This window comes from Corythoichthys intestinalis, chromosome 10 (genome assembly GCF_030265065.1).
Source record: "Corythoichthys intestinalis isolate RoL2023-P3 chromosome 10, ASM3026506v1, whole genome shotgun sequence".
In the NCBI taxonomy this organism is placed as follows: Eukaryota; Metazoa; Chordata; class Actinopteri; order Syngnathiformes; family Syngnathidae; genus Corythoichthys; species Corythoichthys intestinalis.
Window position 1 is genome coordinate 20,366,071 of NC_080404.1, and position 15,079 is coordinate 20,381,149.

Consider the following 15,079-nt stretch of genomic DNA (forward strand, 5'->3'; position numbering starts at 1 on the left):
CCATGTTTGATGTATATTAATATTGACAAAATTTCACATTCACTGTGGAAAATATGCTAATCAAAGACCAAATTTTCATGTTTTTGGGAAGATGTTTTCTTTATATTTGGACGATTTAAGTTCCTGTTTGAACCCCAAAGCTATAAGGACCAAAAGACTTTGCAAACAGTACAGCTTGTGTTAAAATTAACCCCCACCGTTTTATTTATTATTTTTGTTGTTGTTGTAAATATGTTGATTGTATGTGAATTGTTCACTCTATGTTTGTATTTGTTTTTGTGTAAATAAAGTTTGTTTAAAAAAAACATGTTTGCTGTATAATGGTAAGGTATTTGCGACACTGTCGCGTTTGTATGTTTCTTTAAGGCTCAAAAGATGCGTTCCAATCGCCCTGAAGTAGACTGCGCAGTGCGCAGGGTATACGGCCATGTTAAGTGAGGTTTCAAACAGCATGAAACAGTGCAATGTAGGGACATCGGCGGAAGATGACAAGAAAAATCCCCATAATGCAATGCAGTGTGAGTGCTGTACGGTAAGAAAGACGTCATACACGCGTAAATTTTACAAATCACGTTTATTTAACAAGAATGTTTAGGATATTTTGTTTTATAATGTCATGTTACAATAAGAGCATTAAGATAAAATAAGGTCATGAGTATTCTGGGAACGGAGTTATATTTTGTAACGCAACCTAATGTTTTCATTTTGATTGCCTGGGCTGTGAAGTGGGAGTGGACTGCGGATTGGAACGCGGCCGAAGTTCCCCCCCTCCTACGAAAGTGCATGACACTGGTACACGACACGACACAGGTGTTCACTTATCTGCCATCGGTTGTCGGGCTGATAATGGCAGGGAACAATTCTTATACTATTGTTGAATACTTTGGTGGGGATGATGGTTACCGCTGTGGTTACTGCAAAAATGAAAAGGGAAACTTTTCACACGGTAAGTGGATTTTAAGATAGCATGGTGGGCTAACGAACTAGCTGTATCTGTCAACGAACACATTCGCCGATAATACTTGTTGGGTAATATATATCCTCAAACATGATGATACTACAATTACTAGTACTTAAGTAGGTGTTTTTCTGGCATAGCATAGCATTTTGTCTCTTAATTTCATAGGCTACACTAAAGTTTCGAAATCTGTGACCCCCACCCAAAAAAAACAGTGGACATCGGGGAATATTACGTGTGCATTAAATCACTACGACTCTCATGTTGTGTTTTTTTATTTATTTATTTATTTATTTTTACTTGGCAGTGACGCTCTCTTGTTGGTTAATGGTAAACATCGCTACATTAGCAGTCATCAACAGCTGGTGTGTTGCCAACTAGCATCAAGCTAGCATGCGCTAACTCCGCATACTGTATTTCACATTGACAAGATTGTGGCCGTCCGGTACTCGCTGTTCCTCACTGCTGTGTCATCGCTGAAAATTAAGACGTGCCCTATAGAGCGGCAAAAGGACGAGTGATTAACACTCAAAAGTTAGCCTTCCGGTACAGTATAAGAACTGTAATCATCCTGTAATACTGTAGCTGGACTTTGGCCCAAATTTGGGGATGTCTGGAGCAGAGTAATCTGTGACGCTTGCATTTTGTATGAACAGCTCAGTTCGTTGTAGTAATTTCATTAGATATATGCAAAAATTATGTACTATTTAAACGTAAAAAGCCAGTTTAAATGACACTTGTTGAGAAACATATTTTTGTGTTTACTTTAACAAAACAGCTCCATTTTCTGTCTGGAGGGATAAAACAGGTTTGCTATAATTAGGATTGAGGTGGTTACTAATACAGCCAGTGAATGATCCAGACGAGTGGTTCACTAATCTAAAACTAGAGCGGTAATCTGGATTTATCACATCATGGGACCAGGATGGATAGTTCAGGGCTGGGAAGACAAACAATTAGAAAAATTAAATCAATGCTGCTCAGTTTTGTCTGTTTGTGTTTTGTGTAAGGCAGCTTGCAAGTTGTGTGATTTCAGAAGACTGGGTAAGAGGTTGCTCTGGGATTTTTGCCTTTAGTGCTGGGAATTTGGATGTAAACTGCTGTTACTAAAGACTATAAACATCCATGTGTTTATAAGGGGAATAGTTTTTGGCAATACATTCAGATTCTGACAAAACACTGAACAAGAAGAAGGCGCGCTTGTCCAATTTGTTGCATCCCACAGAGGGATGCTAAGGGATTTATAGCTGTGCAACCACTGTAAAATCACTACAGTTACATTATGAATGCAATTGGTTTTTATGTGTTATTAACTCACAATTTTAACATGGGACAATATATCTGTCTTGGAATGACCGCTTTATGAACATCACACAACACTTTGCTCACATTACTGTTTCACCTCTGTCGTAAAACACTTATGTTTTGCCCCTCTATAGCTTGATAATAATGTTATTGTCTTCAGGCATGTGGTCTCACACCATGACAGTACAAGATTACCAAGACCTCATAGACAGAGGATGGAGAAGGTACCAAAGACATATATGTCTGCTTTTGAACATATTTCCTTCTATAGTGATAGCCAAGAAATAACTTTGTAGAGTTATATGCATATATTTTTGTTCTTAATAGAAGTGGAAAATATGTTTACAAGCCAATAATGAACAAGACATGCTGTCCTCAATACACTATCAGGTAATTATTTCTAAACATTAGAATTCTAAATAAGCATGCACGCTCATTGTTGTTCGGATAAATTGGACAACTAGATATTTTTAAAAGTATTAACCAAAGCTGTGTGTGCTTCTTCAAGATGCCATGCTGTGAAATTCCAGCCTTCCAAATCCCATAAGAAAATCTTGAAGAAAGTCAATAAATTCATTTCAAACGGTGTATTACCAAAAGAGCGTGAACCTGGTTAGTATCATTGTTAATATTTGTGTGTGTGTGCTTTTTGGATCATGTTTTGTATTTTATAAAAGTAATCTTATCCCTACTTAGTGTTTTTACTTTCCCCAACCATACTTTTTTTTTTTTTTAGAGGAACCAATGGATTCAGTGTGTGAAGCTGCCGTGCCTCGAGAACCAATCAAGGGAATGGAGTGTGCTGTTACAGACATTCAAAAGGAGGAAGTAGAGAGTCTGGTTTTGACAAACGTTGAACAGAATAAAGCAGAAGCCAAATCCAGGGAGCCAGAACCACCTAGAAAAGAGCCAGCAATTGTCACTGATAGCAGAACAACAGTTACGGCTCCAAAACCTGGTAAGATTTCAAATTAACTATTGTCTAATGGGACTGCTCTTTTGTGGTCAATTTTCCTGGATGTGTAATCTTGAATTATCTGAAAACCCTACACAATAAAGTAAACCAATAGTCTCTTGTGTAGTCTTTAAAAAAAAAAAAAAAAAAAGAAAAGAAAAAGAAGAGAGGGAGCACTACTGCCATCTACTGTAGTAGATGTGAAATGACACATTTCAGTACAGCAAGGTATGAGAAATTCAAACACAGAACTTCTGTCTGAAAAGCAGACATGCTATCCACATGCACCTGCACATTACATTTGGCTTAAATTGGTTTTGAAGATAATGTTTATGTTGCTTACGTGACATTCTCAGAACAATAATGTTTGTGTACGTTGAAACCAACACCCGTTTTTAAAATTGTATGACTGATGAATGTTGTTATTATTAAGGACAACACAACAATTTATTACACATTTTTAGTTGAAACTGAAAGCACTGTTTTAGCCGTCTTTGGGGATAGTGTTTAGAGAGCCAGGAGGAGAGACTGTGCTTTATGGAGCGATGAAGTGGGAGCAACTGTCTTTCACTGGAAATGATTTATTGAATATAATTCTGAAGGTGACTTTGTGCTTTGTTCTCTGGAGTACCTGAGCTGGGACAAAGTGTTCATGGCTCAGTCCATAAGTGAAACCTTTGTCATTCGGCTGACCACAGAGCTTCTACCAGAAGAAAATTATGAGAACGTAGCTATTAATGCATTTTAGGTTGTTATAACTGTAGTTGTTTCAATTTGCATCATATTTGGGATGATACCGTTTTATATACTGTACAGAGCAAAAGTTACATTCAAATATCACTGGGATTTACAGTGGGGCAAATAAGTATTTAGTCAACCACTAATTGTGTAAGTTCTACCACTTGAACATATTAGAGAGGCCTGTAATTGTCAACATGGGTAAACCTCAACCATGAGAGAGAGAATGTGGGAAAAAAATAACAGAAAATCAAATTGTTTGATTGATTTTTAAATAATTTATTTGCAAATCATGGTGGAAAATAATTATTTGGTCGATACCAAAAGTTCATCTCAATACTTTGTTATGTACCCTTTGTTGGCAATAACGGAGGCCAAACGTTTTCTGTAACTCATCACAAACTTTTCACACACTGTTGCTGGTATTTTGGCCCATTTCTCCATGCAGATCTCCTATAGAGCAGTGATGTTTTGGGGCTGTCGTTGGGCAACACGGACTTTCAACTCCCTCTGCAGATTTTCTACCGGGTTGAGATCTGGAGAATGGCTAGGCCACTCCAGGACCTTGAAATGCTTCTTACGAAGCCACTCCTTTGTTGCTCTGGCTGTGTGTTTGGTATCATTGTCATGCTGAAAGACCCAGCCACGTCTCATCTTCAATGCCCTTGCTGATGGAAGGAAATTTTCACTCAAAATCTCTCGATACATGGCCCCATTCATTCTTTCCTTTACACAGATCAGTCGTCCTGGTCCCTTTGCAGAAAAACAGCCCCAAAGCATAATGTTTCCACCCCCAAGCTTCACAGTGGGTATGGTGTTCTTCGGATGCAATTCAGTATTCTTTCTCCTCCAAACACGAGAACCTGTTTCTACCAAAAAGTTCTATTTTGGTTTCATCTGACCATAACACATTCTCCCAGTCCTCTTCTGGATCATTCAAATGCTCTCTAGCGAACCGCAGACGGGCCTGGACGTGTACTTTCTTCAGCAGGGGGACACGTCTGGCAGTGCAGGATTTGAGTCCCTGGCGGCGTATTGTGTTACTAATAGTAGCCTTTGTTACTGTGGTCCCAGCTCTCTGTAGGTAATTCACTAGGTCCCCCATGTGGATCTGGGATTTTTGCTCACCGTTCTTGTTATCATTTTGACGCCACGGGGTGAGATCTTGCATGAGCCCCAGATCGAGGGAGATTATCAGTGGTCTTGTATGTCTTCCATTTTCTAATAATTGCTCCCGCAGTTGATTTCTTTACACTAGGGCTGTCAAAATTATCGCGTTAACGCGCGGTAATTAATTTTTTAAATTAATCACGTTAAAATATTTGACGCAATTAACGCACATGTCCCGCTCAGACAGTATTCTGCCTTTTGGTAAGTTTTACAGCAAGGTTTTTTGTGCAGTCTAACAGCGAACTCTTGTGGTCGCTTTGCGACATGGTTTATTGCTTTCTTGCCAGTTCAATATGGCTGCACGACGTCTCGGGCTGACGCCTACGTTGTAATTTTGTGCTTATATGATCCTTGGACAAGATTTGTCCGAAAGTATGGTTGTTTTAAAGAATGTACATATTATGTTAGTAAGCGAAATGTTATATTTTTTGTATGAGACGCTTTTTGTTTATGTTTAGTGAACCTGTATAGCGTGCTAAGCTAACGTTGTTGCTAATGCAATGCTTGTGTACTTTTTTTTTGTAGTTTCACTACGGTCTAAAGAGGACACTGGTTTGAGGCCATTTTATTAATAAATCAGATGAAAAAGGAAGAAGTCTGAGTATTAAGGCGTCGTTCACTAGCTGTCTAGCTTTGGAAAAAGTAGACGCTTCGGAGTGAGGACAGCACAGACAGATTTAAATGACAGTAGAGGGAAATGCCCACTACAGTCCTTATGTACCGTATGTTGAATGTATATATCCATCTTGTGTCTTATCTTTCCATTCCAACAAATTATTTTACAGAATATATATATATATAATTTTCAGAAAAATATGGCATATTTTATAGATGGTTTGAATTGCGATTAATTACGATTAATTGATTTTTAAGCTGTAATTAACTCGATTAAAAAATTTTAATCGTTTGACAGCCCTACTTTACACGAAACGTTTTACCTATTGCAGATTCAGTCTTCCCAGCCTGGTGCAGGTCTACAATTTTGTCTCTGGTATCCTACGACAGCTCTTTGGTCTTAGCCATAGTGGAGTTTGGAGTGTGACTGACTGAGATTGTGGACAGGTGTCTTTTATACCGGTAATGAGTTAAAACAGGTGCCATTAATGCAGGTAACGAGTGGAGCCTCGTTAGAAGAAGTTAGACCTCTTTGACAGCCAGAAATCTTGCTTGTTTGTAGGTGACCAAATACTTATTTTCCACTCTAATTTGGAAATATTCTTTTAAAAATCAAACGATGTGATTTTCTGTTTTTTTTCCCACGTTGTCTCTCATGGTTGAGGTTTACGCATGTTGACAATTACAGGCCTCTCTAATCTTTTCAAGTAGGAGAACTTGCACAATTTGTGGTTGACTAAATACTTATTTGCCCCACTGTATGTATAAGGTGAAAGGAATTTTGAAGACATGGTTGATATATCAACTAAGTAACTGTTATTTACGTTTACATTTCAGAGCAGAAGTCTCCTTACTTAAGGAAAAAAAAATCTCCGAGCCTCCCGAATAGCAAGTGGCAGGTTTCCCTTTGACTGTTGTCAAGATGGGGGTTCGCTTATGTAGATGGAGGCGGACAGTTAAAAAGTGAGCTTTTGGTTGTATTTGGCAAATTGACAAGCAGGAAATGGTCCTCGTTTCCTTATTGCTCCAAACAGGATGTGTGCGTATAAACTGTTGACATGGGATGCAAGGAGAGCCGCAGGGCTTGGCAAGAGTCTCAAGTGATGGTGATGGAAAAGGAGGAGCAGCAGCAAAGGGTTGAGGTGGGGGCTAAAAGAAGACAGTGTTGCCACAGAAACTGTTACTGTTCCAAGTCACACTTACTTAGTGCTAGTGACTTCAACAATAAATTATGCTGTCTGTGAAAATTAAATAAGAGAGGATGTGTCATGCTTGTGGTAATGCCAACCCACATATACAAAAAAATCTTTGTTGTTGTTGTTGTTGTGGAAAGGCATATCGCCACCTGTTTTATTAATGTCTCCTATCTCCGGAGTGCAGGTGTAGGAATAGACTCCAACCGGCCTCCTTGTCGGAAGGCTAAAGATTTAAGGAAAGAGCGACGTCATCAGAAAGAGCAGATGAAAAAAAGCAGTGTTGGAGGCTCCTCTACTTTGACCACTAAGCCTACTACGCCCTCACAGACCAACACAACCAAAACCCTTGAAGATTTCCTTACTGAGACATGTCCTGACAGTTCATCTCATTGCCTTGAGGTGAGCAGTAGTGTTTTCCATTCGCTTATTTTGTACGTGACTTGAAATAAGCATTAGTCTGTTATTGCGATTCCAACAAAGCTGAACTCTTACGTTCAATATCATTAGCCTCAGTGACTTTACTATATTTATTATGTTTGGAGGCAAGCTGGCTAAAGCAGAGTGAGGAAAAAACACATCACTCCACGCTTAAGATCAATGGAAATGCAGGCACACCATAGACTGAGTTATTGTACCCTAATGATGACATTAAAACCGCAGCTCCTACAACCATATAAATGAAAGGGCATTTTTAGAAATGTCCTTAGCTAAAGTCCTGGAAAAAAAAGTCAGTGTTACGTCCTTCTTGGTTTTGACCAAGACTTGAGTCAAATGCAAATATTGTCTTCCCTTTTAAATAGTGGAGGATGCGGGAGGGATTTGGATACAGGGCAGAATGTCTGTACTGTATGTCTAGCCACACACTACCACTAATATTACTACTACACTCGGTTGAAATTACTGTATGGTAATCTTGACATGTAATTTTTTACAATCGCACTATTCCTGGACATTCATATCGAATATAACATTTCTGGAGCCATGCCTATGATTGAGAACATTCATAGCTTTGAATTAACACAAATTATTAATTTCATGTTCCCCAAAAATGCAAAATCTTCTTTTTTAAAGAGCCTTTTAATGATGAATTTAAGAGAGTGAAAATAATAGGCTGGCAGATAACCCCCCCCCCCCCCAATGTGGTCTTTACTGAAACGGCTTGATTGGCTTTTACATTTTATTTTAGTTTTATTTCATAAATTCTAATTGTAAATCTAAGATGAAAAGGCAATTGACCTTTATATTGATGTTCACCTCTCACCCACCAGAGGGCAGTGTAATGACAGGATTCTGTGCCCTCATAGCAAAGTCATTCAAGGGATTTGTATTAATCGTAATTATCCATTATACAATACCTAAAGTCAAAGGAGCAAGTATTATTTAAGTTTTTCTGTGCAGTTTTTTGTCCTTTCCTCTAGTATGAATAATACGTTTGTGTAGACTGAAGTTTTCTCCTTGCATGGTTTGAATGACGAGATAGTTGAAAGATATTTTGATTAAAATGTGATGCATTATAATCAAGCATTCATGTGTATGTCTTGGCTCTGATTCTTGGCCAATTACGTATTTCAACTATTTGTGTAATAGTGTAGTACAGTGTGACAGCTCACAAAAACAAAACAATATAAAACAAAACTTCTCACCACTACAGTGTTGCTTGTGTGACCACCAAGTAGTTCATCCTGTTAAACATATCTTTAGCTCTGAGACAATTAAAAAGATTGAACTTGAGAAATTTGTTTTCATTTACAAAGACATGTTTAGATAAGAAAAAGAGGTGCCAATACTCCAGTCCAAATCCAATAAACTTTCCAAGCCCTATCATATCTGCGTGGAGAACTCAATTGACACAGTGTCCGTGGCCAATAAAAGCTTCTGGTTGAAGAAGCGCTTAGTGACACGGGTAAGGTAAACAAGATTATTTTTTCATTTTCTTGCGTTGAAATCAGTTTGCTGAGCAAGTATGAGTATCTGTGTGTTTGTATGATTCACAATGTCTTCATAAGAGCTGCCTCTCTGAGTTGTTACCAATTTATCTGTATTTTTACCCCAATTTTTTTGTTCACTATTGTCTGCACATATTGTTTTTTGAAGGTGAGGCTAGTACGCGCCAATCCCCCTTGCCCGCAGTTCAAAGCCTCTTTCGACGCTTCCTACCAGGTGTACAAACTCTACCAGATGGCAATTCACAAGGACCCTCCTGACAAACCCTCCGAGAGCCAGGTCAGGAGGTGGCAGGAATAGGTCAAGCTGCTGTTTGCCTTTTCATAGTGGGCGGCGGAATATGGGTCTGCATGCAGAGGGATATTAGCAATAATAATAATACAATAAATACACTGGTTGTAGTAATACACTACAATAGTTATTATGAATTATTACTTTGATTTTGCTTGTTGAATCATTCATATTGGCGTTCAAGAATCCAGACAAGTTTTGCCATGAAAAAAGGGAAAGACTTGAGGTGAAATACAAAAAGTGTCAGTAAAAGTGAAAACTATTAGGTTTCTGTCTGAAATCACATGTATGTGTCAAAGAAAGACAATCAAAGAGGGAGATAATGAGGTGAAAATGTTTCCATACGCCATGGTTGAGAGCAGTGTTGCTCCAGGTGTCCTGAGACCTTGAGTCATTTGGTGGAGTATTTATTCTGGCCTTGTTTTTGGGGTGCAGTTTTTTATTTTTTAAAATGTCATTAGTGCCCCTTTGATCAGTGAAATTCATGATAGATTTGGGAGATTAATTATGGATTATCATATTCTTATTACTAGTGCCTTCCATACAACTATATTGGAATGCCACTTTGCATAGACTGAACTGAAAGGAGTTGCAAATTGGATACCATGTGTGAGTCATGTTGCATGCTACGTAGTACTTGGGGAGTAGGGTTTTTTGTGTTGCAGATTGACAACTGAGAGGGGTCAAGGCTTAGTAGCAAAAGTTGGATAAAAGTCGGAAATGTTCACGGTGGAGGATATTGGCCAGTGCACTAGCCTCATCTTCAGAGTTCCTGCTCAAATGTGAGCTATTTTCAAACAAAGTGTACATTCAGTCTCCTACAATCTTACAATTGTACTCCAGTATTTTGTACTTTTTGTACAGTTTTAAAAAGTCATGTACAGGTATGACAATTGATACTCTAACCATGATCAAGGAGACTGAAGTGGCAGCCAGAAGCAAAATAAAACAGCACTCAATGAATCTTATTGCTTTTCCCATTTTGCACGTTGTGCTTGAAGGCGAGGCTAGTACCGGTCAGCTTTGAGGACCCCCAATTCACAGCATCCTATGAGCAGTCTGTGGCGCTGTACAGCCGTTACCAGATGGCCATTCATGGGGATGACCCCAGCGAATGTAGTGAGAGTGAGGTACTGCACAATTTTTATCCTGCACTCTGTGTAGAACACACATACAGTTTATTGGTAAAGAACTGCATTTGCTGCTGTTTTATACTTGTATATTTAACTTTTTTTATTTTTAAATATTCTTAACATTAAACACCTATTACTATAAATTGTTATTGCAAAATCTGTTAAAGAACTTCATTTTTTAAATATTTTTGGCACATGTGCAATATTGTGCCTAATGTAAAAAAGGAAATCAACAATTGGAATTGCTTGTAGCAGCATATTTTATGTATTTCTCTGCACTAATATACAGTGGTACCTCTACATACGAATTTAATTCGTTCCAGGACCTTGTTTGTAAGTCGAAATGGTCGTATGTCGAGCAGGATTTTCCCATAGGAATACATTATAATTCCATTAATTCGTTCCAAGGCCTAAAAACATACACTAAATTCTTAATAAATACTGCTGGCACTGTTACAAATGACAATTAAACATAGAAAAACAAATAAGTTATAAATAAATAATTCAGAATAATATAATAATAAGAAGAATAATTAATAATTATTCCTGTAAATAATGTAACGAATCGGATTCTAATATGGCGGACACTTTTTACTGTCCCTGAACGCACCGCGAAGCTGACGTCTCAGTGAGATAGGTCGGTGCGGTAGAGATAATACTTTCGTTTTCTTGAGAGCAGTCAACTGCTTAAGACAATGGGCGTTTTGTGTTGGATAAGTTCTTAAATAAATGATAAAAACGTGACGAAGCTGGCGATTTCCTTGGCAATGTTACCACAATAATAATTGTCACCTTAACTTATAAATAGTGGCGAACGGTGGTCGGAAGAGGACCATGGAGCTGTATTGTTGAGCCAGTTCAGGGACGCGCACCCCAAGCTCATATTTTTCTATAACTTGCATCTTCATTTCAAAGGTAAGCATCACTTTTTTCCTTGTTTCTCCAACTGTATCAACTTTTTTTGAAAACTGTGTTGATTTCTCACACAAGAAAATCCACCGTGCGTTCGTTTGCAGTGCTGTCATGTCGTCGTATTTCGAGCAACTCGTCGGATGTAGAAACAAATGGCGGCTCAAATTTTACGTCGGATGTCGAAAAGTTCGTGTGTCGAAGTGATCGTATGTAGAGGTACCACTGTATGTGCAAAAAGTAGAGAAAATAGTGAAGTCGCGAAAGATGCAGAACTTGTCCACATTTTTCCACCAACCTGAATGGGCCAATTCTTCCTGAGGGGTTGGGAAAACAACTACCTCCTCAAACCTTCTGCTGGTAGGCTTCAGTAAATGACTGAAGCCTTTGTCTTGTAAAAAAACAAATAATTTATTAACTGTAAAAGCAGCATTATTTTGGAAGGAGGCCCAGCGGATTCTTTCCTAGTGCCTTACCACTGGCAGTGGTAAAAATGTGTACAAGGTTCAGCTCAGTTTTATAACTGGATTGATCAGGAAGATTATTTCGCGTTTTTGATGAATGATTGTTTGATACGCAAATTAAAGTCACCTCAAAAGTAGTAATATGGATTATTTGTGTCCTAAACATACTGTATTTTTACACCCAAGTCCGACTCACCTGATTTTTATTCCGATCTTCTGAAAATGACGGGCTCAGGCCAGATTTCCAATCAGGTGATCAGATCAGGAACATCCCTAATCCTTATACCTCTGGATTATTTTGTTTCTTGTAGCTCATTCACTGCCTTTGACAGTGGTAGATGTTCAATGTATTTGAATTGGGAAGGCTGGCATTGAGTGATCATGTTTCACTGACATTGATGGTGTAGACATCCAATACAATTTGACTCCCAGTAAAAAAGGATTGGATTTCTATCGCTATCATTGGTAGCAAATGAGTTCATACTTAAAAATAAATAAATAAGGGCCCGATTTCTGATCACTTGAACAGATCAGGGTTATCCCTAATATGAATGGGATTTTTTTCCCCCCAGACATTTCATGTTTATACTGGTTTTGCAAGTCACCTGAAAACACTGCTCTCAATCCTGGCACAAGAACACTGAAAATAGTGAAATTGTACACGTGGAAAAAAGTGCATCTTTGAAATTCTGCATATGTTATTATCACACAATATGATTCTTCCAGTTACACTTGCTCCGTGAGATATTTCTCTAAAGCATCTTCTCTCTCCCTGAAGAAATGGCAACAATTATTGTCTCTTCCAACTATCTCACCTTAATAGGATGGAGAAAATCGTGACCAGGTTGAAACATTCTTGACTTATCCTGTGAATTCTCATTATCTCCCCTCTTGTCTGGTGACTGGCTGAAAACGTTTTCATTCGTGCAAATAGCCTTTCTTTTCATGGCCCCTTGTGATTGTGGGTATATTTAACTTGTAACACCTGGGTAAAGAGCACACTTTAAGGGCTGACCTATTTTTGTGATAGTAGAGGTTTGTAATATTAACCCTAACCCTCTTCTCCTCTGCACCCCTCTATAGTTCCGGCGATTTCTCTGTGATTCACCGCTAGAGGTAGGTATTTCCTTTGAGTTCTTCACTGTTCAACATACTTATAATACAGTGGTACCGCAAGATGTGAAATTAATTTGTTTTGGAGTGGCTTTCGTATCATGATTTTTTTCTTGTAATAAATCGCTTATTGCATGCAAATCACTAAACTCATTCCAAACTCTACTGAAACACACATTAAATTTGCTGTCATGTCGTCTGATTGCCTGTCTTGTAATGCTTTGTAGCCCCTCAGTGGTGCTTAGTGTAACTAGTTTGTTAGGTTTCAGCTCATTATACAGTCGTTATTACATGACTACTTGAGTTCATAGCAAACATGGAGTACTACAAGACAAGCTAACTTTGGCAGCTATTCGTTGCTATTTCATCTCACTGTTGGGCCTTGATAAAGCATCACTTGTAAGTTATATTTTTTTCATGTACATGAGCATTGTGTAAGCACATTGTAGTGTGATACTACGTTTGTTTACATTTGTAGTCATTATTGCATTGCTGCAAGCAGGAATCATCACAGTACGTACCTTTCGTATGATGAATAATTCTTTCACAGTATAAAGCGAAAAACTTCGAAAAACATTTTGTTAAATGAATTTTTCGTGTACTGAATGTTTTGTATCTTGTGGTGCCACTGTATTTTTTTAATATACTGTATATGCGTTTTTGCCTGTTTCTTCGTTATTTTCAACATCATATCACCAGAACGAATTAATTAAAATTTCATTTCCTTTTGACTATTACATATTGCACCACTTAGCCTTGTGCTTTTCAAACCCTCCAGCTAGACTGAATGAGTGGTGGTTAAGGGATACAGGAAAGGGGTCATTTTTTTTTCTTCATTTGAAGCAGTCACCTCACTCACCCAATACAGGTAGAAGAGAGCATTATAAATCCTAAATTGAGATGTGTCTAGGTTGTAAAAAATGCCCATATAATAGGCCCTTTACCATGCCTTTATTAAAAGGGACACGTTTGGTACAGTTTGGATTCATGGTAATACTGTGATACATTTTGGGGTGTTGAATGACATGTATTTGCATAGTAGGCTTTGTGAACTTCATCCGAAACACCAGTGGTCATTTTAGTTTAGGAAAATTACACCAGTAATCAGACCCAGGATGGATACATAAAACGTCAACTTGAATTATATTGAGATTCAAACAAATCCCTGTCGTTTTGTAGTTTGGTTTCCCTCGGGTCTTCTTTAATGAGCATCATTAGCGTTTATAGGGGACAAGCTTTTATCACCTCGTCAAAGCAGGCCACGCACATTGAACAACCCCTTTCTATGCATGCGCATTGTGGCACAGTCCTTCTCATGTGCTGCTTTCACTCACTCTCCACAGATGAATTTAGCATGCCATCTCTGCTCGTATGACCCCCTGTTGCCCAACTTGTCTCTGATCTCCCACTCAGTCCTCCTCTCTCATGTCAAGAATTATTGTATGCGGCTTTTCTGTTCTGCCTCTATGTGTCGACTTCCATCTGTTTCCAATGTGAGGGCTATTAAAATATATACACTCACCACGTGGTGTGTGTAGTTCACATTGACCTGCATTTGTTCTAATCTATGCAAAAAATATTATTCTACTACCTCAATTAACAATCCACTTTCTTTACAGTTGTATTAATTTCCACCACACTTGCAGAGGTTTCGTATTAGAACACAGGTATCGATGTACATATCTTAAAAATACATTTGCATGCTCTGACGCATCAATTAATTTCTGCTATTTCATACTTAGTTGCATACCTGTTGTTGTCATGGCAGATGGTAAATAGAGGAGGTTATCCCCATTAGCAAAAAATGGAAAGCCATCCTGAAAAGTGGTATATTGAAACGTAAATATTTTTATAGGAAATATAAATAAAGACATTAAATAATATACTGGTAATGAAAATATAATAAAATAATATACTTTACCATAGACTGCATAACCTAGGAATTATGAAGTCTATGCTAATACTAATACAAATGGAGATTATATAATATAACAAGCAATAACATGAATATAATAATATAAAAAATATTGTTTTTTTTTTGGGGGGGGGGGTGAGTAGGTGGATTAACTATTGATTTCATAGCAATTTTGAAGATATGTTTAAGGGGAATTTACATCTTTACTATTTATAGTGACCAACCCCACCTGCATGCAGTTGAAATGAAAACTCCACAAGCTGCCACTGGTTAATGTGATAAACAGCAGCCATGCCTGCACGTGTCATTTCACATGACCCTGGTGAATTCAGATGAGGTGTGTGCTATAGAATGTACTGGGCAGATGTTCATT

General features: G+C 38.1%; 1 protein-coding gene across 5 annotated transcripts in view; it reads left to right on the forward strand.

The window, feature by feature from the left end:
- Positions 1 to 531: 531 nt before the first annotated feature.
- LOC130922907 (arginyl-tRNA--protein transferase 1) overlaps positions 532 to 15,079 on the forward strand; it is a 46,478-nt gene continuing 31,930 nt past the window's right edge. The window contains exons 1-9 of one of the 5 annotated variants that reach the window (XM_057848177.1): positions 532 to 946; positions 2,424 to 2,487; positions 2,591 to 2,653; positions 2,772 to 2,875; positions 3,000 to 3,221; positions 7,122 to 7,336; positions 9,032 to 9,160; positions 10,174 to 10,302; positions 12,762 to 12,794. In XM_057848177.1, the coding sequence (XP_057704160.1) occupies positions 652 to 946; positions 2,424 to 2,487; positions 2,591 to 2,653; positions 2,772 to 2,875; positions 3,000 to 3,221; positions 7,122 to 7,336; positions 9,032 to 9,160; positions 10,174 to 10,302; positions 12,762 to 12,794 (1,254 nt within the window). In that variant the 5' untranslated portion in view covers positions 532 to 651. The remainder of the gene's footprint in view (positions 947 to 2,423; positions 2,488 to 2,590; positions 2,654 to 2,771; positions 2,876 to 2,999; positions 3,222 to 7,121; positions 7,337 to 9,031; positions 9,161 to 10,173; positions 10,303 to 12,761; positions 12,795 to 15,079) is intronic. The other 4 variants (XM_057848176.1, XM_057848174.1, XM_057848173.1 and 1 more) reach the window with 4 other exon arrangements.